Here is a 22,386-nt window from a genome sequence, read left to right on the forward strand (position 1 = left end):
AGAGTGTAGGGATTGAGAGATCCCGACGCCGGCGAGTCGGAGCTCTACAGGCGTCGAGGGAAAAGATGTTAACGGCGCCTCGGTAATAATGTCTAGGAGAAAAGATATTAGGACGAACTCGTTTTTGTGCTTTTTTAAATTGATGATGTTCTAGACTTCTTACTTCCTTTCTTATTAACAAATTATTATATCTATAATATCGTATAGCTTACTTAAATTGTGGATGGGTAATTTTAATAAATTACATCGGTAATGTATGCTTTTAAATTCAAGTGTTACATAATCTCAAATAATATATAGAAGATGTATTTACAATAAAAATATATAAATCATGAGAATCTAATCTTATAGAATATCAATTTTACAAGTTAATTTAATTACATTTAGTTACAATAACCACACACTATCTAGTTGATTTTGTTGAATAAACTCATAAACATACATATGTATCATGTACAATTATTGATGAGAAATGGAAAGGGTTATACGGTAATTGAAGCACACTAATTATTATCACAACAATTGGGATAATTTTCATCACATGAACAAACTCACAAATGATCAAATATTTGACCCACTCAACGTAGTTACCTTTGTAGTCGAAGTGTAAATGCTTGTAAGGAGACAAGGACTTGTTTCAACTTCTCCTTAGCCGCTTCATCGACCAGGTTTCCTTCTGCGTCGAATTTCTGAGGTGGCTGAAACGCATTAAGAGTAAACTCGGGTTTGTTGATGAAATGAAGATCAAGAAAAACTCCGATTTGTCGTAGATGATATTGGGCTCTTCCTCCACCGGAACTTCCACCGGTGCTTAGAATGGCTGCGGGTTTGTCAGCCCAAACATTAGGTGCTCTTGAAGCCCAGTCAAGGGCATTCTTAAGTGGAGCTGGTATAGTAACAAGTAAGGTAAACCAACAAAAAAAAAAAGAAGGTTGATTAGCATATGTTTTTGAATCATATGTTTCCAACATTGCTGACAACTGATATAAGTCCTGTCACATTCCTCAACATTAAGCAAAATTCTAAGGTTTACAGAAACAGAACTTATATCAAATCTATATATCACAACTTCCCACAAAACCTAAATTCACAAGTCAACAAGAATATGCAAGAGTTATGTCACATTACTGAACATTAGGAAACAGCAGACAAGGTTCACAGAAAATGGAATTTTTACGTAAGAAATGTTACAACTTGCCACAAAATCAAAACGTTAAAAGTGTAAATCCCAAGCAACAGAAATGATGAGAGTAGTTCAATTTGAGCCAACGATGGTATGATACCATCAGTTATACAAGCAGAAATCGCATCATATCGAAAAATATATAGGGATTATCATAAAAACAAATCGTCATAAACTCCACAAAAGCAATATTTCACAAGCCAACAACAGTCAAAGAGTGTAAAAAACCAAGAAACAGAACTGGCAAGAGTCTTTTGAGTGGAGCATTCGTTGCATATGACTAAGATATCTTATCAAATCCAAAGTGATACTACTTGATAAACCAAATTTCTAATCCTTCAGACATCTCATAACGAAAGAAGACAAAGACAATATCTTCTCGTAGCAAAATCAAGAAACCTCTTAAAGACCAAACCACTAAAGAACGTTGCATTAAAAATAACCTTTCCTGAAATACCTGAAACAGAGAAATTGTATTCAGGAGAAGCAAACAAGATACTATCAGCGTCAAGAATCTTAAGCCGGAAAGCTTCAACAACCGGAGGATAAGTACCGTTGATTTCAAGATCGGTGTTAATCAACGGTAATGGAGATATGTCTATATACTCAATCTCCATTCCCGGAACTGATTCTTTCGTCAAATCAATCGCTGCAAGAAATCCAAAGAAGAGTTAGCAATAAGTAACAAACGGAACCACAAAAATTTGCAAAAGTTAGGAAAAAAAGGGAATGTACCGGCGCGGAGGAGACCAGTGTGGAAAGAGGTTTTACGGAGAGAACCGGAGAGAGCAGCGACTCTGATTATTGGCTTAATCGATGTTGCTGCCTCCATTTTCCCTGATTGGAGAGTTTGAAAAGTTGACCGATGAAGAATAAGGATAAGAGAAACTAGGGTGGAGGAAGGCACACACACAAAAAAAAAAAAGTGTAACTGGCTAAATGTCTAAATGAGTAATGACATTGCAAACATTAAAAAACAAAACTTTTTGTTCTGAAAAACTTTTGCACAAAAACACTATTTAAGATTGAAATGTAGAAATAAAAAAAATCTAAAATAACATTTTGGAAACGCATAATTCCAACTTTTTATATTCGATTTTATTAAAAAATTAATTTTTATAATTAATAATATTTACTTGTATTACACAATCTAAAATATTTTTAAATAGATTCCGACTATGACTTAGTGGAAGCCTAATCTTTTCGTTTCTATTTTACTCAATCATATACTCCCCTCACTTTCATTCTATAAATAATCATTTTCCAATTCTCCATCTCCATATCTCAAATTTTTCTCAGTTTTAAGAATGTAATTTATACTAGTAGTATTTTTGAAGTACAATTTAAAGAGTAACCTTTGTTTTGTAAATAATTATTTGAAATGTCTTTGATTTAAAGTTACAAATTATGAAGCTAATTAAGGATAATTATGGAATATAGAAATAATTTTATTCATGTATCTAAACAACACTTATAATTTATTCCATACCATCCATATAACCAACACAATTAAAAGATTTAAATTATAATTAGAAATCAAAATATTCATTTAATGTTCTAGAATTAATAGTATGAATATTTAGAAGAGTTTGTTAATCAAGATATAATATTATTATTTTCTATTATTTTTATTTAAATATAATTTTAAATGTTTTGAGTCATCATATACATAAACTTAATAAAATTTTAGATGTTTTTCATTCCATACGTTGTGATTCAAATTTTTTTAAACGGATATATATTATTTAATCAGTTGATGAAAACATGTGTATAACATCCCATCGAATAAAATTTTAGACAATGATTCATAATCATATTATAAATATGTTCAAATAAATCCCAAATCAATTGAGCTGAAAGTTTAATTTAATACTAAGTTTAATAATTTAAAATTTATATTTGGTTTCATTTTTTTTAATTGAACCATTTAATTATACCAAATATAAAAAAAAATTAAAGATTGAAAAACTCAAAATATTATAAATCTCTAAACCTATAAAAAAACTAATAAGATGGATTACATGGTGGGACATGTTCGGATCTCATATAATAAACATGTTAAAATCAATACAGTAAAAGTATGTTGCTCTCCTCTTCTGACTCAGTATTGGAGCTGGTGTTGACACCTCATAAAAAATCAACAACCTATCAAATTAAAACAATTAATAGCATTTTTTTATTATGTGGACAAAGCAAATCAAAAGAGTTTTGTCGAACACTGTGTTTAATCAATTGGTAGATTTATTTTCTTCGTCGCCGTGATACCAATCTTCAATGCTCGCCGTGATACCAATCTTCTTCACTGCGTTTAATCAATTTATTTTATTTCACTAAAGTGTCTTCCCGTTATGATCCAATCAAATCCTAATCCATTGGAGCGTGGTGGTTACCGAGGTGGTCGTGGTGATGGTAGTGGCAAAGGCGGCGGAGGTCGTGGCGATGGTGGTGGTGGAGGTCATGGTTATGACGGAGGAGGAGGAGACCGTGGTCGCGTTTTGGCGGCGGAGATCGCGGTCGTGGTCGCGGCATAGAGCAAGACGGCGTAAATCGTAGTCAAGGTCGTGGTGAGCAACAAGATTTCAGAACCAGGGTCAGTGGAGACCTCCATCTGGTCACAGTGGTCGTGGGACTCAGTTTCAGCAACCTCGACCACAGGCGGCTCCTTAGCCACCGCAGGCTCAGGTGACACAAGTAAGTCATGATGGAGGCACCAGTAGGGGAGCTTGGTGTCGTAAGCCACAAGTTTCTCCAGCTTCGGCTTCTCCGTCATGGTTTCTGAACCCGTTCATGGTATGCTCTCAATTTATTCATAGCTTCAATTTTGGGAATTGAGATTGGGGAAAATTTCATAAAACAATTACAATAAATGATTTCATAAAACACAAAAAAAAATAAAATTTGAAAAAAGAAAAAACCACAAAAACAATAGAAGATTCCGCAGCTACCGCAGCCCCTGCTTCTTCAGGTGGAACTCCGGGTTGAGGAGTTACTCGGAATGCTGCCAAGATATCAGTATCCTTGGTTTCATATTCAGGAGTATAATAAGTCAATTTATACTCTTTAACACCAGCTTTGAATCCAACACTTGCTTTAGTCTCTGTTTGTGGTGACATAAGTCCCTCCCTACAAGTCATGAATTTAGAATTCTTGCAATAAAACAAAACAACAAGGTCTACTCGACATAAATTAGGAATAGATTTAATTAACCTTTTTCACAGGAATCTTTCACAAAATTATCAACTAATCAGAATGATTCTTTATTAGACCATGATATTTGATTCGCCAAATACATCATTATTGTATATTCTTTCATATGTATAGCGCAACCTAATACTTCTTTTTCAAGTTTTGAATATTTGACTTTTAAAAAACCCAAATATTTCATATTAAAATATTAATAAAACCACTCTTGACAGTAATATATGTTGTATATGTAAATTCTAGATATGACAATATGCGGAATTCATCCATGAAAACGAAAAATAAGGGGGGTTGCTAAAGGGATGAATAAATGGGACGCATAACCGGATATGTTAAAATTAAAATACGAAAAAGGGCTCGTGAGATCGAAATAATGAATCATAACTAGAGTTCCGTTTCGAATTTGCTAGATAAAACAAAGTCTTGCCTATTCTATTATGATAAATCAATCAAAGACTTTCCGCAAAATTTTTTTTTATTAATATATTTTTTATTTTAAAACTAGGTTTCAGTTAATTGAGCTTGAAAATGACTATTCCTTCATTGAATAAGTAAAAAAATTGAATTCCACATCCGCTTGGGTAGTATCAACGAAATCGAGTGCTTACTCCTATTTTTTATTGAATTAACCGATGAATTTGCTATTGAAGATTTTTTCTGTATTCAAAAAATTTCGCAACAAAATTTAACATTTTTTTAATTATTTATTATGAGAATAATTCCTACTACTTCGGATCCAGAGGTTTCGATACGTGAAAAAAAAAACCTGGGACGTATCGCCCAAATCATTGGTCCAGTACTAGATGTAGCCTTTCCCCCGGGCAAAATGCCTAATATTTACAATGCTTTGGTGGTTAAGGATCGAGATACTCTTGGTCAAGAAATTAATGTGACTTGTGAAGTACAACAATTATTAGGAAATAATCGAGTTAGAGCTGTAGCTATGAGTGCGACAGAGGGTTTAAAGAGAGGAATGGATGTGGTTGATATGGGAAATCCTCTAAGTGTTCCAGTCGGTGGAGCGACTCTAGGACAAATTTTCAACGTGCTTGGGGAACCCGTTGATAATTTAGGTCCTGTCGATACTCGCACAACATCTCCTATCCATAAATCCGCGCCTGCTTTTATACAATTAGATACAAAATTAGCGATTTTTGAAACAAGAATTAAAGTAGTAGATCTTTTGGCCCCTTATCGTCGTGGGGGAAAAATTGGACTATTCGGTGGGGCTGGCGTGGGTAAAACAGTACTGATTATGGAATTGATCAACAACATTGCCAAAGCTCATGGTGGTGTATCCGTATTTGGTGGAATAGGCGAACGGACTCGTGAAGGAAATGATCTTTACATGGAAATGAAAGAATCTGGAGTCATTAATGAACAAAATCTTGTGGAATCTAAAGTGGCCCTAGTCTATGGTCAGATGAATGAACCGCCAGGAGCTCGTATGAGAGTTGGTCTGACTGCCTTAACTATGGCAGAATATTTCCGAGATGTTAATGAGCAAGACGTACTTATATTTATCGATAATATTTTCCGTTTCGTACAAGCAGGATCCGAGGTATCCGCTTTATTGGGTAGAATGCCTTCCGCTGTGGGTTATCAACCCACCCTTAGTACCGAAATGGGTACTTTACAAGAAAGAATTACTTCTACGAAAAAGGGTCCATAACCTCTATTCAAGCAGTTTATGTACCTGCAGATGATTTGACTGACCCCGCTCCTGCCACCACATTTGCACATTTAGATGCGACTACCGTACTATCAAGAGGATTAGCTGCCAAAGGTATCTATCCAGCGGTAGATCCTTTAGATTCAACGTCAACTATGCTACAACCTCGAATCGTTGGCGAGGAACATTATGAAACTGCGCAACAAGTTAAGCAAACTTTACAACGTTACAAAGAGCTTCAGGACATTATAGCTATCCTGGGGTTGGACGAATTATCGCAGTTAACTTTATAATTAAAATATTTCTGAAAGTATAATTTTACGTTAGTATCTAATAAATTATTATATCATTATTAATTACAGCTTATGTAATATGTTGATGGGATATCATATAGCTTATTTGATATAATTATAGTTACATCTTAAAATATGCTTTATTATTCAAATTTGAGAATTTGACATATATATAATCTCAAATATTCTCATAGATGTAATTACATAAAACTATATTATTGCACGAGAACCTAATGATATAGAATATCAGTATTTACAGTTATTTCACATAACTCACAATATAACTTGTTGGAGTAACTCAGAAACATATACATATTAGTGACGGATCCGCACGTATGTGCGGCGTTTTTTTCGAAATTATTTTTTTTTCGAATGTGTTTCTCAAACTAATACTTGTTTAATTTTATATTTTTGTAATTGTATTATTACCATAGGTTTTTATTAAGTTTAGTAGTAATTTTAATAAAAATATTTTTAGTGATAGTATTGGATTAGTTGGTAAGGAATACCCACAAATTGCTAATGGGCCTCGATGATTTCAATTTAATTGGGCTGTAGAAAATCTTCCATTATTGACTTGTGAATGAATAATTGTAGTAATTAAAAAAAAAAAAAAAACAGAAAAGAAACGAAAGGACAAAAAAAAAAAAAATTGGGTCTTCTTCTCTACTCCTCTTCGACTTTGGATTCACAGCTAAACAAATACGATTCCAGCTGAATCTAAATCGATATTCCCTTTTTCATATAACCCAGATACTTGATCAATATCTTTCGAGGTTAGAGAATTAATTTTGTGAACAGGTAAGTTAAAAGTTAGAACAGTATTTTCAATTTCGTTTACCAATTGAATTTGTTGTTTTCCTTGGAACCTTGATTTTATCAATCGTTTAAATAGATTTTTGGTGTTGGATTTGTATTTTTACAGATTGTTTTAAATCTGGATCTTGTTGTTTACGCAGATTTTAATTTCTTTTTTTTGTTCTAGGAAAGTGGCTTTCTAAACAGTGCTCTTTATATTTCATCAATCAGGTTAAACGATTTCTCTAGGACAAACTCAGATCTACCGTTACAATCACTGCTTTTAGATGTTCTTGGTAATCGATTGAACTGGTAAGTAAATGGTTTGATCTATTTCTCTATTAAAACCAAAATTTAGTTGTTATTTGATTCGTAAACTAATTGATGTCTTTTGTATGAATATAGCCTTAACATGGAATTTTGTCCCATGTAAACCCGGTATGAGACTTTTTTTATCCTTTAGATATTAGTCTCTTTCATATTTTGTTATAATTTTTTTATGAAATTACATTGTTTACTTGTCAATTCTTCTTTCAAAATCTGTGTATTTTTTACCTTGTCAGGATATAAAACAGTTGAGGACTATGATTAAACCAAAGATAAGTATTGAAATCAATGTTAAGTTTAAACAGTTACAGGTTTTTAAGTTTACAAAACACTAATACGAATTTGTTTTTTGGTAGGCTGATTGTGAATTTTGGTTAAGATGACTACACTTAGAAACTGGCAGACGAGTAAAGAATACATCAGCACTTGATATTTGTAAGTTTTTCAAGTTCCATATTCATCTCAAATCTTTGGCGTTTAAATCTTGTCTAAACTTTTTAATTGTTTTTGATTAAGAAAGAAAAATTAAAGAAAATACTTTTATTTGAGATTTTTTCAAATTCATTAACAAAGGAAACATTTTTTTTGTAGACAAAATTACTGTAATAAGTTTAATTTGTTATTTGATTTGTAAACTAATTGATGTCTTTTGTATGAATATAGCCTTAATGTAGAATTTAGCCCATGTAAATCCGGTATTCAACTTTTTGATCCTTTAGATATTAGTCTGCCTCATATTCTGTTAAAAAAATCTTGTATAATTACATTGTTTAGTTGTCATTTCTTCTTTTAAAATCTGTGTATCTTTTACCTTGTCAGAATATAAAACTGTTGAGGACTACGATTAAACCAAAGATAAGTATTGAAATCAATGTTAAGTTTAAACAATTACGTGTTTTTAAGTTTACAAAACACTAATACGATTTTTTTTGTAGGCTGATTCTGTTTTTAGATTATGATGGCAGCACTTTCAAACTGGCAGTCGAGTAAAGAATACATCATCACTTGATACTTGTAAGTTTTTCAAGTTCCATATTCATCTCAAATTGTTGGCTTTTAAATCTTGTCTAATTTTTTTTAATTGTTTATGATTAACAAAGAATAATCAAAACTCACTAGAAATTCAATTCTCAACTTTGTCACTAATTGTATTGAAATGTGGGGACTATTGATTTCCTCAGGATATCAAACAGTTGAGGAACACAATATCAAATATAAGAAACAGATTCAATTTTTTGTTAATACAATTGCGGTTTTAATTTATATAACTAAACTCTGATTACATTTTTTTTTTCTTTAGGATGATCCTGTTTTTCCAGTAAGATGATCAAAGTTACAATTTGGAAATGAATCAATGAAGAAGACATCTATACTTTATATTGGTAAGTTTTCCAAGCCTCCTTATTCTTAGTTTTGTTATATCTTTAAAATTCTCTCAATTTGTGATTGTTTATGATAAAAGTAAGTAATATATATGCACGATTTCTAAAAAATTATTTTTTAAAAAATAAGCTTTGCATAGTGTGGAAAAAATGAAGTTAAAACCATGAAGGCTCAGTTGGTTTACTTCAAACAAAAAAAAACCACACTATCAAACAACATAATATCTATAATTAAAGATAAAATACTTGGTCCTTAACATCAGGTCTTTAACATAAGCTTTCACTGCTTACCTTCTCAAAAACGTTTCTCTGTAACTGGCACCATACTCTTCTACACCATTCTCGGTTCCTTTCATCCACTGTAACAATCCTTTTGAAATACCAGAAGTAGTAATAGGTTATATATTCGAAAAAACGTAGAAATGTCATATTATTTTATTTTTAAAAATAGAAAAAATACGATATGAAAAAATCGTACCTTTTTGAAAGATTTCTGAGCGAGTTATTTCAAATTCTGAAACACTTCTTTGAATACAACATTCATTGTTTGCTTCTGAGGGTTTCCTTCTTTATCCACAATCAAAATCTTCAATCCTTTTTTTGAAGTCACTCTTGAAACTGCAACATATAGCTGACCATGTGAAAAACATGGTCTAGGCAAATAGAGGCCAACAGAATCTAAGATTGTCCTTGACTTTTGTTAATAGTCATTGCAAAAGCAACAACTAAAGGTAATTATCTTTGAGGCATTTTGAAAGGTAGTTTAGTGTCTGAAGGAGTGAGCAATATCCTTGGAATTAATACGTTGTCTCCAACTCTGTCTCTTGTAATCACAATAGCTTCTAAAACAAACTCAGCCATTTGTGTGATCTGCAACCTTGTACCATTCATTAGCCCTCCCCTTGGATCTAGATTTCTTAACAACATAACTGGACAACCAACCTTCAATCTTATTCGATGATTAGGTACTCCAGAGACCTTTAGGCTATTTAAGAAATCAGGTGTAAGCACTGGATTGTTTTCATAACGTTTGTCAGCTGGATCTATAGAATCTGAACTTAGGTATGTTCTCTCCTCACCTATAGACATATAAACACGGGTCAACATTAATGGCAAACTTATTATGTATTAGAACCATCGGAATTTGAAAACAACAAAATAGAAAAAGATTTACCTTCTAACTGATCAAGCATATACTCATTGATAATGTCAACTTCCTCATTGGTGGGACATAAGATTGCTCTTTCTTGAAAGAACAAAGGATCTTTTTTATCTTTCAAAAACTTAGGATCTCCATAAATCTCTTTGCTTATTACCTCAATAGGGTTGTCTGCTGATGTGATTAATAATTCTTCTGGGATATCTATCATAACTTCACCATCATTAGGTTCAGTTATCTTCCCATCACCCACTTTCAGTATCCAATCTGAAAAGTCCTTTAGCTCTTTAGCAGCTTTGGGATTCAAATCCTTTGCAAGAAGCCTCATATTCTTGGTCAACCTCAACACTTTACGATGTTTCCATATGTATGAAGCATTGAGTGCACTCATACATATTTCTGCTCTTCCAGCATTTGGGATAATGGGTAACACTTGTCTGAAATCTTCTCCAAAAACAACCACTTTTCCACCAAAAGGTCGATTTCCTGTTCCTTTCATAATATCTGACAAATTTCTATCCAACGATTCAAAACAGTGTTTGCTCATCATGGGAGCTTCATCCCATATTATCAAAGATGCTTCAGCCACCAGTTGAGCTTGATCCGATCCAGGACTCATTGTACATACACTACCTTCATGGGGATTAATTGGAATTCTGAATCTAGAATGTGCTGTCCTTCCACCTGCTAGCAAAAGAGAAGCGATTCCACTGGAGGCAACGTTTTCAAGTAAATAGGAAGGCTACCATTGTAGATTCAAGTAGATTTGAAATAGTGCTTCGTGGGAAGTGGTTGATGTAATCTTCCTTGTCATTTTGTTGGTTCCCACCATTGCAGTTTCTTTTCCCGATAGTAACTTTCAAATTATCACTTGGCAACCTATTAATTAAATTTGAAAACAATTGTTTTGTTAAAAATATTTAAACAAAACAATTTAGAGCCTAGTTTAGAAAAATACTCTGCAACAAAATATTGAACAGGAGAGTAGTCTGGGTTGATTAGCATCAAGGACATATCATATGCATTTGAAACTGTTCGTTGGCCTACATAAGTTGAAATCGAGTGAATCCAAACATGAACCTTCATACTCCACATATAACACAAAACAAATTGACAAAACTTACCATTGTATGTATTTATTTTTGCACAAAGCATCAAGCATATGACGATTGAATTATTTGCATTTTGACATGCTGTCCAAATATTGTCAGCAAACTTTCCCCAGAAGGTGCATGACAAACGCTGATCACTGTTTTGTTATGACCATCAAAAAGTAATGTTTAATGTTTATTACTTGCAAGGTAAACAAAATTATTGAAAACTGAATTTTCTACCTTGTGTCTCGTAGCTCAACCTCTAATCTCTTATTCGGTTTGTCATTGACTTCTGACATCTTCATATCACCAATAGAAACCACCTGACCAACAACATCTGTAATAGGAAATATGTAGCACATACTCATATTAAAAATATTAGTCCACATATCTATAGCTATAAATTTTAACCCAATAATATAATAGATGTACCTATTAGAATGTGTTCATTCAAACCATCTTCTGCAAGTATGTTCTCATATGAAGCTAGATCAAGATAAAAGTCATTGGACAAATCAGGACTACGGGTTATGAGGGTTGAGTTCATGATGGTCATATTGTATGGATGTTTGGTAGCCCGAAACTTTCCAGATGCTCTTGTTAGTAGAAAATTCTGAATAATTCTCCACTCTCCAAAGACGATCAGCCTTTGGAATTTCTTCAACTGCTGCTTCTTGACCGTTGCATGAATTAGAGTACCCTAATAATGAAACAGTCATGCTATTTTAGAACATATAATCATTGATTTATCATAGACTATGATGAAAAAATAAACTTACTGCGGTATCAGCCAATATCATTTCTATAGTCTCTCCAGTGTATGTCGTACACTGCTTCCACGTATGAACGATCTTGACTCTAATTTTCCACGTTGTTTTGAAGGTCTTAAGATCAGAGAGATTTGTGAAAGCATCATTGGCGGCCATCTCTTCTTAAAAGGTGATTATCTGACTTATTATTGTAGGTCTTTCTCTGTTAGATCGTTTATGTCGTCTACGCTTGTTTATATAGAAATTTGACTTGTGAATTGTTGTGATTGTGTAAATGGTAGAATATTTTGTGAATCAATTAAAGATTGTCAGTTAATATTTTGACATAGACTTTGATCTATCATTTATTTATTTTTTAAGTTATCATTGATTTGATTAAGGATGATTTTTCATGGAAATAGATTAATTAACGTTTATGTTTGCTATGATTGATATTACATTTGGTAAGTTTTTAAAATCTGAATTGTTCAGATTCCCTGAGTTTTTGCAGATTAAATGACGAAGTGATATGGAAATTATTTCCTTACAGCAAATGGTAAGTTATTTAAAACGAATCCCTGTTTTGTTGGAGATTAAACGATAAACTATAATGATATGATTGGTATTCCATATAAACCTTTTTTGATTTGTTGAGTTTTTGCAGATTTTACAATCCGGATACTTTGACAATTATTTACTACCTTGTGTCTAAGAGCTCATCCTCTAATCGTTATGGAAAATGGTAAGTTGTCCAACTCGGTTATCTCTAAAATCCCGGATTTATTGGAGATTAAATGATAACAGAAAAGATTGTGGGTGCTATTAATTTTAAACGCAAGCTGTTTGATTTTTATTTACCTTGTAGGATTATGGCAAATAAACTGTTTGGATACATATGTACCATATCAAAGATCCGAATATGTTTATTGCCAAACAGAGAGGATCCGTGTGTTTTTACCTTCTAAGATTACCTCTTTGTCTTCAAATTTTTTTTCCTTTGTTCTTTGCTTTTTTATTTTGTATGGGCATGTAATGAAATATTTGTTTTTTTTTGTTTTCAAGCGTGCTTCCCAATTAATAGTATAGATAGTACAATTATTAATGAGAAATGGAAACTGTTATACGAAAACTTCAACAGACGATTAAATTATTACAACAATTGGCATTATCATTCGTCACATGACACACTCTCACACATGATAAAACGTTTGACCCACTCAACTTACTTGCCTTGAAGTCGAAGTGTAAATGCTTGTAACGACACAAGGACTTGTTTCAACCTCTCCTTGGCCGCTTCATCGACCAGGTTTCCTTCTTCGTCGAATTTCTGAGGCGGCTGAAACGCATTGAGAGTAAACTCGGGTTTGTTGATGAAATGAAGATCAAGGAATACTCCGATTTGTCGAAGATGGTATTGCGATCTTCCTCCACCACAGTCTCCACCAGTGCTTATAACGGCAGCTGGTTTGTTAGCCCAAACATTAGGTGCTCTTGAAGCCCAGTCAAGAGCGTTCTTAAGTGGAGCTGGTACAGAAACACAAGATAGGTAAACAAACGACTAACGATCGAGTCAACATATAGAAAGAGTTTGACTTAACGTTAGCAATAACGAGTTTTATAAGCATCAAATCTATGAAGTTTGGAGTTATACCATAAGATCTTTCAACTTGAACATAAGTTGCATATATGACTGACAGAAATGAAGTATAGTTACAGTAACATATATATCTTTAACTCCAGTTGAGTATATAGACATATATATAAAATCAATTCTTAATCGTTACGATACCTCACAACGAGGAAAGACAAAGAATATATCTTTTTGTAATAAATCAAGAAACCTCTAAGACCAAACCTTAAAGTAAAACTCATTAAAGAACTTTGCATAAGAAGAATCTTTTTTAAAGTACCTGAGACAGAGTAGTTGTACTCAGGACAAGCAAACAAGATACTATCAGCTTCAAGAATCTTCTGTCGGAAGGATTCAATAACCGGAGGATAAGTACCATCGATTTCAAGATCGGTGTTAAGCAACGGTAACAAAGATATGTCTATATACTCAATTTCTATTCCCGGAACCGATTCTTTTGTCAGATCGATTGCTGCAAAAAAAAGAACAGTACAAAGTTTAGCAAAACAAAAACCCTAAAAATTGATGAAAAATTAACGAACATATATATACCGGCGCGGAGGAGACCAGTTGAGAAAGAGTATTTCCGGAGAGAACCCGACAGAGCAGCTACTCTGATCAATGGCTTTATCGCCCTTACTGGTTCCATTTTTTTCGATTAGAATTTGAGAAAGTGTTGACCGATGAATAATGATGAGAGATTAGGTGAAGAAACGTGTATTTAGAAAACAAAAAAAAAAAAAAAATCCACTAATCTTGGCTCGGACCTATTAAACTTATTATATTCTTAAAAAGTGTAGCTAATAATTTGATCGAAGGATCCTTTTGAAATCATTAACAGATTTGATGCTTTGTGTCGTTTATATGATGCTTTGATGCTTCTCTTGCTCCTCAAGTCAGTTAAAAATTAAGGCTTTCTATTTATGCATGTGAGTGTGAAAAATAGGTTTACATGTCTTCTCATTGACAGGTTTATGGTGAGCTTTATCAGTCTATTGGCCTTTGGGAACTGTCTCTCATGGTAGATGAAATCAAGCAAACAATTTGAAGCTGGACAAGAGGTATTTGTGAGCAGAGATATGAGATGTGCACTTATTTCGTTTTCTATTCACATATCAAGATTAGTTAATAAAATCAGCAGAATCAATATGTATCAAAAATGATTTTCCAAGGACCAAGGTCATGATCCTAGGTCTCAAATGTTATAACATCATATAGTAGATATATGTTCGAGTTTGGCGGTATAAAACCCATTCGGGTATTCTACATCTTTTGGAAGAAGAAAACCGAATCCATCCAGAAATAAACGGTTCGGTTCAGATACGGATCCTCTATAATACTCGAATAGTTTTAGGTTCAATGTTTGCTGAAGTTACAGATGCATAATACAGTTCTCGTCCCTTGCTAAAAAAAAAAAAAAAACAGGGAAGGAGGGATCGTTGACAGTACATGAGTAGGTAGTCTAGTCATATTTCAACCAAACAAGTAGAAGATCCCTGAACTTTCGTCTCTTCTGCTTTGTTTACAAAATTGATTTAGTTTAATCCCCAATTGCTCAAGGTATAAACCCTATGTCGATGTGGCATCGTCTCATCCATCCAAGTCATTAAGGAGATAATCACATGTACCTTCTTCCTTTTCTTGAATCTTCTTATATCTTCATACTTCACTCTAGTTAGAAATATACTCATTGATTAACATTAGAATTTAGAGTTTTTAGTTTAAATTACGGTCTTTGTACGGTTGATTACCTGTAAACCCGTTCTTGGCTTTAATGTTGATTGATTAGGGTCTCAGTCTATTTTTGGTGTTACTGTTCATTGCATGTTAAGATGGAAGTTACTTTCATATATTACTTTTTTTTGTCTTAATATTTTCATTGGGATTATCATCATCTCCAAATCCAGATAACAAAGACATATACATATGTACATGTGTATATCACCAAGAAGAAGAATTTATGATTCCATACTCGAATCAAAGGGGCAAGAGGAAATAAACAAAAAAGGATACTCCCCACAAGGTTAGATATATCGTCTCATTTCACAAGACTAGAGAACACATATGAAAAATGTGTATGCATTCACTAGTAAAACATGTTCATCTAGCTACGGAAAGAGTTGTAGCAAACTATAACCACAGAAAGTTGCAAATTAGTGACAAAGTATTAGTTAATATAATTTGTAGCTAATTAGTTACCAAGTGTAACTATATAGTAACAAATAACAACATATATATAATTTGTAGAAAAATGTTACATATTTAGTGACATAAAATATTGTAACACTATGACACACAACGCTAAATGTAGCAAATTTGCAGAATTTTTCTTCACAACACTAAACACTTGAAACATTTTTCTTTGTTCGAGCATCAGTGACCTAAATTTTTCTTTTCCCCCAAATTAAAATTAGAAGAGTAACGAAGAATTGGAAGAGGCGGATCTGGATGAGACGATGGGCTGGAACTCCTATGCAAAAATTGGTTCAACAAAGAAGTGGAAGAGGCGGATCTGGATGAACACGACGGTCCGTCCTACTGCAATCCCGCCGGTCTCCATCGTTCTTCGTCACGTGCTAGAGTTCTCTCCATCGCTCGGGGCCGTGTCCCTTGCTCCGTCATCGTAACACCAGCCATAGACGTAATCTTCTTCTTCTTCTCTCTGGTTTTCAATTAATTAAATCATATGGGTTTCGTAAAGTCTTGATCTTTGATTTGTAAAGTTTCTTTAATGGAGGAGCAGTCACATCAATTGTAGAGAGACTATCGATCAGGTTAATTTACTTAAGCCATATCTTTCTCTTTCTTTCTTCTTCTTCTCCGATTTGAGTATATCGGCGATGGAGACGAGAACCCGGCGATTGTAGTGGCCAATCGTGAAAGAGATCGAGAGCTTTTGACTCCCGTCGCTGATTTCGGCGACAAAGACGATGGTTCTTCTTCAAGCCTTCTTCTTCTTCTTCTTCTTCTTCGCATCAATCCAGCCACGAGGTGTAGTTTTTCTTTTCACCTGATCTATATGAAGTATTGTTATATGTTTTCTCATTTCAAGATTCATGTGAAATTAAAAGTAGAACTGGATTGATATTAAGCTCTTAGTTCGTTTGAAGATTAGGATACCAAACCAATCGATTCTAGAAAACAGCTTAAAAAGGGAGTATCTTGACCTCGAAGCTAAGGTAAATGGCTTTAAAAAAAGAGACATCTAGACAACTTTTCTGAACGTGCATAATAAAGCAGAACATTCCTAAGCTTGATTCCAACTGCAGAGCCAAAAGCCATTCTATTCACAGACATAAGGTATCTCCAGGTAAAGTTACAAAAAGCATGCCTGTTCTCTTTTAGAAGTTGAATTTGAGACTGTAAATGCACTTTTATTATGAGTAACACTTATTTACTCTGTCCTGGTTTGGTGTTCGGATCCAGGAAAGACGATAAAAGAGTGAAAGAACTATTTGAGGCATTGGACAAATAGGCATTGTGGATATGTCAGAACAGTTGATCTAGGGTATAATAATTAATCTCAAGTTAATATTAAATTTTGTTATGTTGTTGGTGTAGGAGCTGATGGAGGAAGAGGAGAGTATATCTTATTTACTACTATCTAACAAAAATGTGTCCGAGTTCCAAAGTATACCATAAAAGGATATTGTACGTTAATTTTCTTTCTTCTTTTTGAATTTATTAATATGAAATATGATCAAGTGTAGATAATTTTATGGCCACCCAATAAGTTTTGTATATACTCTTTCCCGGCAACATTTTTTTGGTTTTTCTTCGCCGTAGATTAGAATTACTTATATATTTATTTTATTTTTCATTCTTGTTCCTATGTGATAACTATGTTTTTCTAAGTAAAGGATTACCATCAATGCATGATGACTATGATTCATGTTCTGCCTTGAAAATATTTTCCTAGACAAAAAAAAATTATGAGTGCAATTGTTCTTGTGCATGTTATATTGGTTCAAAATTTGAATGGGATGTGCATTCACTGTGTCAGTATGTTCAATATGGATATATAAATGCATTTGTTACCTCACACAAAACAATGTGTTTATTGCTTCTTATTGAACGCACTAAGAAAAAAGTGTTTGAAACTTTTTTCTTAGATAGAATTCTCAAGTCATGACCATTTTCCTCTTTCTCTCTCTCTCAGATCACTGGCAGCTCCAACTCGGTTTCTAAATCATCTGCCATGAATTCACAGGCTTGTGTACTTCAGCTCAAAGGTATACACAAAACCACACAAATCTTTGACAAATCTGTTTGGTGTTGTTCTTTGTTATTGAATTCGATTTGTTTTTTGATTTGTTCAGATCTTTGTAAGCATCCTGTAGATCGTGATTTGATTCTTCGACAAAATTTATATATTTTTTCGAAAGGGTTTCTCTGAATCTGTCTAAGTAGTAGTTTTGATGCTGTATAAGGATTTACTTCATGTGTGTCATTTATCCTCTGTAGCTATTCTTGTGAATATGGTTATTGTCTTATGTTCTAACGCTGGTACTTTTGGTCATTTTGCTTTTGTGCGGTTTAGGTCTCGAGATAAGCAGAGGAAAGATGCGTTGAAAATTTGGTTAGTGAATATCTTCCTTTACTTTACCACAAAATCACCTTAGTATTGTATTAATGAGTTGAAAGTATTGTATTATTTTTGATCAACTTCACATTCTTGTGGATTTTATCTCAGTTTGTCAAGTGGAATCCAAGAAGATAACAACATACAATAAAACTCTCTTCTCCATTGAGGTATCTACTAATATGTTTGAAACTGTTTGTAACAAAACCTTGTAAATAATTGTAACATTTCGTAACAATTAGCTTTATTTTTTTGGTATCAAAATTGTAACAATTTGCGACGAACTGGTAGAATGGGAACGTTGCAGCGACCAAATAGTTACAAATTTTATTGGTGTCAAATATGTTGCAATTTTTTTCCCTACGGATTTCTTGTTATTCCTATAAATTTATTCGTAATTATACAACTTTTTTTAACTAGTGATTTATTGCTAGAAGGATTTCGCATGTCCTACAAAGTCACGAACTACAAAATTATGGAATCATCTGCAAATATGTAAGCGGTACAAGACATGGGTAGATGTGCAAAATACGACTAAGAGTCAACATGTTATTAACAACAATGAGCAGAATCTGAAGATTGCAAAGGTTCATTAGGGTGGCTCGAGAGAAGCAGCAAATGAGATTCTAGTGATAGGGAAGTTGGAATTTAAACATTTCTACAATAAGATTGGCTATCATTATATCTATATATGTTTGCTTATATTTGCTATTTGAACATAATGTATATTATATAAGATAAGAAGTTTTTTTTCTAACTTTGCTTAACAATGCGATATTTGATTATCTATTTTTGTGACACATGTCATTCTCATTAATGTAAAATTTAACATTTAATTTTTTAATTTGACTTTATTTTATTTGTATCTTATATAGTATATAGTTTGTTAAAAAAAAAATTGTTTAGTTTGCTTTTGATATATTTTTTACATTGTTACAAAAATATATCTCTTCCACTTTTTAGTTTTAACATCTAATATATTTCATAATGAAATCATACACCAAATAACGTTAAAAAAAAAAATTGATCAACACAACTAAAAGAATATAAACAAATGAAACCAAATTAATTTATACCAATAAAAATATGTAAATGGTTTCATACTGTAACATCGATGAACCGATTGTAGATTTTCGGTAAAGGTGTCGATCGACATTAGTGGTGGAGGGAGTTCAACGACAAGTACTTTCCACAGGAGGCACATAAACGCATGAAGGCATGGTTCTTGGTGTTTACCCAACAGAACCATATTGTGTGTGAGCTGGATGCAGAGTTTGGTCGGCTTATGGTATATGCAGGCTGGACTTTGGAGCCAGAGAGTCGGCTAAGGTGCGGAGATTCCTGTTGGCTCTTTGCGAAGACCTGTGGACTCAGTGTAGGGTGAGGATTTTTGCTACGAGAGCGGAGCTGGTGGAGACTGCAGTTTGGTTAGAGGTTAACTTGAGGGCACAAGTGGTGGTGGTCAGTCCTCCACTGCAGCCGAAGCGGACTCAGCCGCATTCCCTTCCTAGCAAGGGCGACAAGCCTGTGCAGGAGCAGAAACAAAAGTTTGATACCATGCAGAGGACTGGTTCCAGCGGTGTGGGATGCTTCAGAAGTGGTAGCTTGGAGCACAAAGTATAGATTGGTTGCATCAGTATAGAGTACATCTGTAGATAACTTGGGTGTGTTACCACTGTAGAGAGGCAGGACACCTGATGACTGTGAAGGTGGTGCAGCCAGGAGTGCAACAGGTTGGTCAAACGGTGTTGCCATTACCAGCGGCACCGCATGTGTACTCGATCATGGAAACATGAGGAACCAGTGCCAACGCGATCACGAGTATAATTTCTAACTTTGGCTTTGTGGTTTATATAAATTTTGGATATTATGGTTGCCTGTGATGAACGTTGGGATTCTTAGCGCATAATGTTTGTGTATGGACCTTATTGGTGGGAGGAACTTCGTCCTACGTGTTGTTTGATTATGGAGCAATTCATTGCTTCATTACCCCAAAATGTACTAAGAGCAGCAACATTCGTGGACATCCCAATGAGCGGTTCAGGGCTGTCAAGGTTGCTGGAGGCAGGTTGATCAGGGTCCATGGACGAGCGAGAGGTGTGGATATTTAGGTTGCTGGGGAGTTGATGTCGGTAGATCTGGTTATCAGTCCAGTTGAGTTGTATGATGTTATACTAGATACGGATTGGTTGCATCTGTGCAGAGTACATCTGGATTGTCAACGGGGTAAAGTTGTGCTTGAGCGGCCTAGGGGAAAGCGGTTGGTTTATCAGGGAGTGAGACCGACTTTAGGGAGTCTGGTTATCTCGGCTGTGCAGACAGAGAAAACGATCATGAAGGACTGTGAGGCTTATCTGGCTACTATTTTTATGTTGGAGTATGTATGTCAGCTGAGATCCCTGTGGTTCAAGAGTTTGAGGATGTATATTAATAGTTGCAGGGGTTACCACCATCTCGGTCTGATCCCTTCACGTTTGAGTTGGAACCAGGGAAGCCACCTTTGTCTAAGGCACCCTACAGGATGCACCAGTAGAGATGGCAGAGTTGAAGAAGAAGCTGGAGGATTTATTGAGAAAGGAATTCATTCGTCCTAGCGTCTCACTGTGGGGAGCGCTAGTGTTGTACGTTAAGAAGAAGGACGAGAGTTTCTGCTTGTGCATTGATTACCGGGGTCTGAACCGGGTCACTATGAAGAACAAGTACCCTCTTCTCAAGACCAATGAGTTGTTGGATCAGTTGAGAGGTACTACTTGGTTCTCCAAGATTGATCTAGCACCAGGTTATCATCAGATTCCGATAGATGAGGCAAATGTGAGGAAGACATCTATCAGGACGAGTTATAGGCATTATGAGTTTGTGGTGATGCCTTTTGGGTTGATTAACACACCAGGAGCGTTTTTGAGTGTAACACCCGCGAACCGGATTTCTGGTTCGAGCATTGATCGATGCCAAGGAAGGGCATCGATCGATGCTTGTAGTGGGTTCACGTGCAATGTCTCCAGTTTGATGTGGTTTGATGAGGAAAACCTAGGTCCTGCCGTTAAAAGGGGGTTTGACGCCATAAAGTGTAGTTTAGCTGTTTGTCTTTTCTGAAAGTTGAGAGAAAGATAAATCTTTGTAAAATCGTTATGTGAGCAATTTGTGCCTCTTTCTAGAGGGATATGTCCGTAGGTGTGGAGATCTGAAATAAGGGGCATGAGAGAAGCTTGTTGCAACGTGTTTTCGTTGTGGTTGTTCTAGAATCTTCTTGTTTAAGAGGTGAGTGTGGGACCATGGCTTATCTAAGCGATTAAATGTGTGTTTTGTGTGATTTTGAGTGATTTATTGCTTTTGTGCTTGTTTGTGCTTTGTTGTCGTGACCTATTGAGGTTAGATTTGACGTCACTGATGCTATGGGGATGATTGGAGCCTAAAGAAGTCGAGAGAGATCGCGTTCAGCGATGATATTGGTAGAGACGCGAGGTTATGTCGATCAATGAAAGGAGTGCGTCGGTCGATGCAAAGGCGTTGCATCGATCTATGCAAGGAGTGTGTCGGTCGATGCAAGGGTTCAGCATCAATCGTGACGACGAGGAGTGTCATTTGCAGCTTTGCTTGCTTTTGTGCATTGCTTGTGTTTGTCATTTCGCTTGTGTGTATAGTCGAGTAGATGGGAGGATTGCCTTACTGATATTTTTGATGATACTTACACATCTCAATTGGTGTTTGTGGTGCTGATATATGACGTGGAATCATGGCAATGAGGAGGAATATGATCTAGGGTCTCGAATGTGTTGATGGTTATATTTTGTTATGTTGTTGGAACCTTGTACAAACATATACTGGGTTGTTGGATAGAATGGTTAGGAATGTTTTCGTCGTGTATATAAGGAGAACTCAACGCAGCTAGGGGTTTGTTTAGCCTTTTTCGTTCCCGAGAGAGAGAGGAGAATGAGAATTCCTGAAGAAAATGTTTTATGAGCTTTATGTGGCTGTTTCTTGTGAGATCTGTCCGTGATAACTCTCTAATTTACATGTTTTTAGCATCTTTTTTTTGTCTACATTCTGCATTGTTTATACCCTTACCTTAGCATTTTTAGGTCATTAACTGTAGGAATTCACTTTTAGGCCATTTAAGGTGTTGCATTCTTGCATCTCCATACTTTGGATGAAAACAGGTGCTTTAGAGCCTAAAATGGGGAGAAACAAGGACAAATCCGAGCATGTACCGGAAGGAGCCATCAAGCTGGGAGAACAGTCCAAACCCCAACACGATCGAGGAGGATCCAAGAGCAGGAAGAACAGCCCGAAGATCTATCCGAGGAGTAACCCGACCT

The 22,386-nt window shown here is 34.7% G+C and overlaps 2 protein-coding genes and 2 long non-coding RNA genes across 25 annotated transcripts; 2 read left to right on the plus strand and 2 right to left on the minus strand.

The window, feature by feature from the left end:
- Positions 1-408: 408 nt before the first annotated feature.
- On the minus strand, positions 409-2,176 carry LOC104780034 (NADPH:quinone oxidoreductase-like). 3 transcript variants are annotated; one of them, XM_087510028.1, is made up of 3 exons: positions 1,919-2,176; positions 1,737-1,832; positions 409-1,640 (listed from the first exon to the last, which is right to left on the minus strand). In XM_087510028.1, exons 1-3 carry the CDS (start codon positions 2,013-2,015, stop codon positions 1,531-1,533), a joined length of 303 nt encoding a protein of 100 aa, XP_087366154.1. In that variant the 5' UTR covers positions 2,016-2,176; the 3' UTR covers positions 409-1,530. The 3 variants fall into 3 exon arrangements, with proteins under 3 accessions (XP_087366154.1, XP_010502797.1, XP_087366153.1); XM_010504495.3 differs by having other exon boundaries at positions 409-886; positions 1,641-1,832; XM_087510027.1 differs by having other exon boundaries at positions 409-886; positions 1,919-2,175.
- Positions 2,177-3,366: 1,190 nt separating this feature from the next.
- Positions 3,367-12,987, plus strand: LOC104780035 (uncharacterized). Of its 4 annotated transcripts, none has more exons than XR_015596620.1 (10): positions 3,367-3,973; positions 7,379-7,459; positions 7,553-7,585; positions 7,711-7,909; positions 8,294-8,488; positions 8,775-8,856; positions 11,992-12,048; positions 12,370-12,414; positions 12,523-12,600; positions 12,724-12,987. It is a non-coding gene; the product is annotated as an uncharacterized LOC104780035 (long non-coding RNA). The 4 variants fall into 4 exon arrangements; XR_015596622.1 differs by having other exon boundaries at positions 3,378-3,973; positions 12,351-12,414; XR_015596621.1 differs by having other exon boundaries at positions 3,378-3,973; positions 8,410-8,488.
- LOC104780036 (NADPH:quinone oxidoreductase-like) lies at positions 12,933-14,324 on the minus strand. Its single transcript, XM_010504496.2, has 3 exons — positions 14,041-14,324; positions 13,769-13,960; positions 12,933-13,382 (listed from the first exon to the last, which is right to left on the minus strand). Exons 1-3 carry the CDS (start codon positions 14,135-14,137, stop codon positions 13,081-13,083), a joined length of 591 nt encoding a protein of 196 aa, XP_010502798.1. The 5' UTR covers positions 14,138-14,324; the 3' UTR covers positions 12,933-13,080.
- A 1,407-nt stretch (positions 14,325-15,731) lies between these two features.
- On the plus strand, positions 15,732-21,753 carry LOC104780038 (uncharacterized). Of its 17 annotated transcripts, none has more exons than XR_015596609.1 (8): positions 15,753-16,129; positions 16,232-16,667; positions 16,758-16,788; positions 17,050-17,139; positions 17,648-17,720; positions 18,029-18,067; positions 18,182-18,346; positions 21,720-21,753. It is a non-coding gene; the product is annotated as an uncharacterized LOC104780038 (long non-coding RNA). The 17 variants fall into 17 exon arrangements; XR_015596599.1 differs by having other exon boundaries at positions 15,779-16,129; positions 16,758-16,798; positions 16,915-17,139; XR_015596605.1 differs by having other exon boundaries at positions 15,779-16,129; positions 16,758-16,798.
- The last annotated feature ends 633 nt before the right edge of the window (positions 21,754-22,386 follow it).

This window comes from Camelina sativa, chromosome 4 (assembly GCF_030686135.1).
Source record: "Camelina sativa cultivar CO46 ecotype springtype chromosome 4, ASM3068613v1".
NCBI classification, from domain to species: domain Eukaryota; kingdom Viridiplantae; phylum Streptophyta; class Magnoliopsida; order Brassicales; family Brassicaceae; genus Camelina; species Camelina sativa.

Bases quoted from the DNA above. Each gene is read 5' to 3' on its own strand.
- LOC104780034 (XM_010504495.3), bottom strand. From the start codon at position 2,015: ATGGAGGCAGCAACATCGATTAAGCCAATAATCAGAGTCGCTGCTCTC. The intron at 1,833-1,918 runs GTACATTCCCTT...GATTTCTTGCAG, and splicing joins CACTGGTCTCCTCCGCGCCG to CGATTGATTTGACGAAAGAA. The intron at 887-1,640 runs GTATTTCAGGAA...TTACTATACCAG, and splicing joins ATACAATTTCTCTGTTTCAG to CTCCACTTAAGAATGCCCTT.
- LOC104780036 (XM_010504496.2), bottom strand. From the start codon at position 14,137: ATGGAACCAGTAAGGGCGATAAAGCCATTGATCAGAGTAGCTGCTCTG. The intron at 13,961-14,040 runs GTATATATATGT...TTTTTTTTGCAG, and splicing joins AACTGGTCTCCTCCGCGCCG to CAATCGATCTGACAAAAGAA. The intron at 13,383-13,768 runs GTACTTTAAAAA...TTTCTGTACCAG, and splicing joins GTACAACTACTCTGTCTCAG to CTCCACTTAAGAACGCTCTT.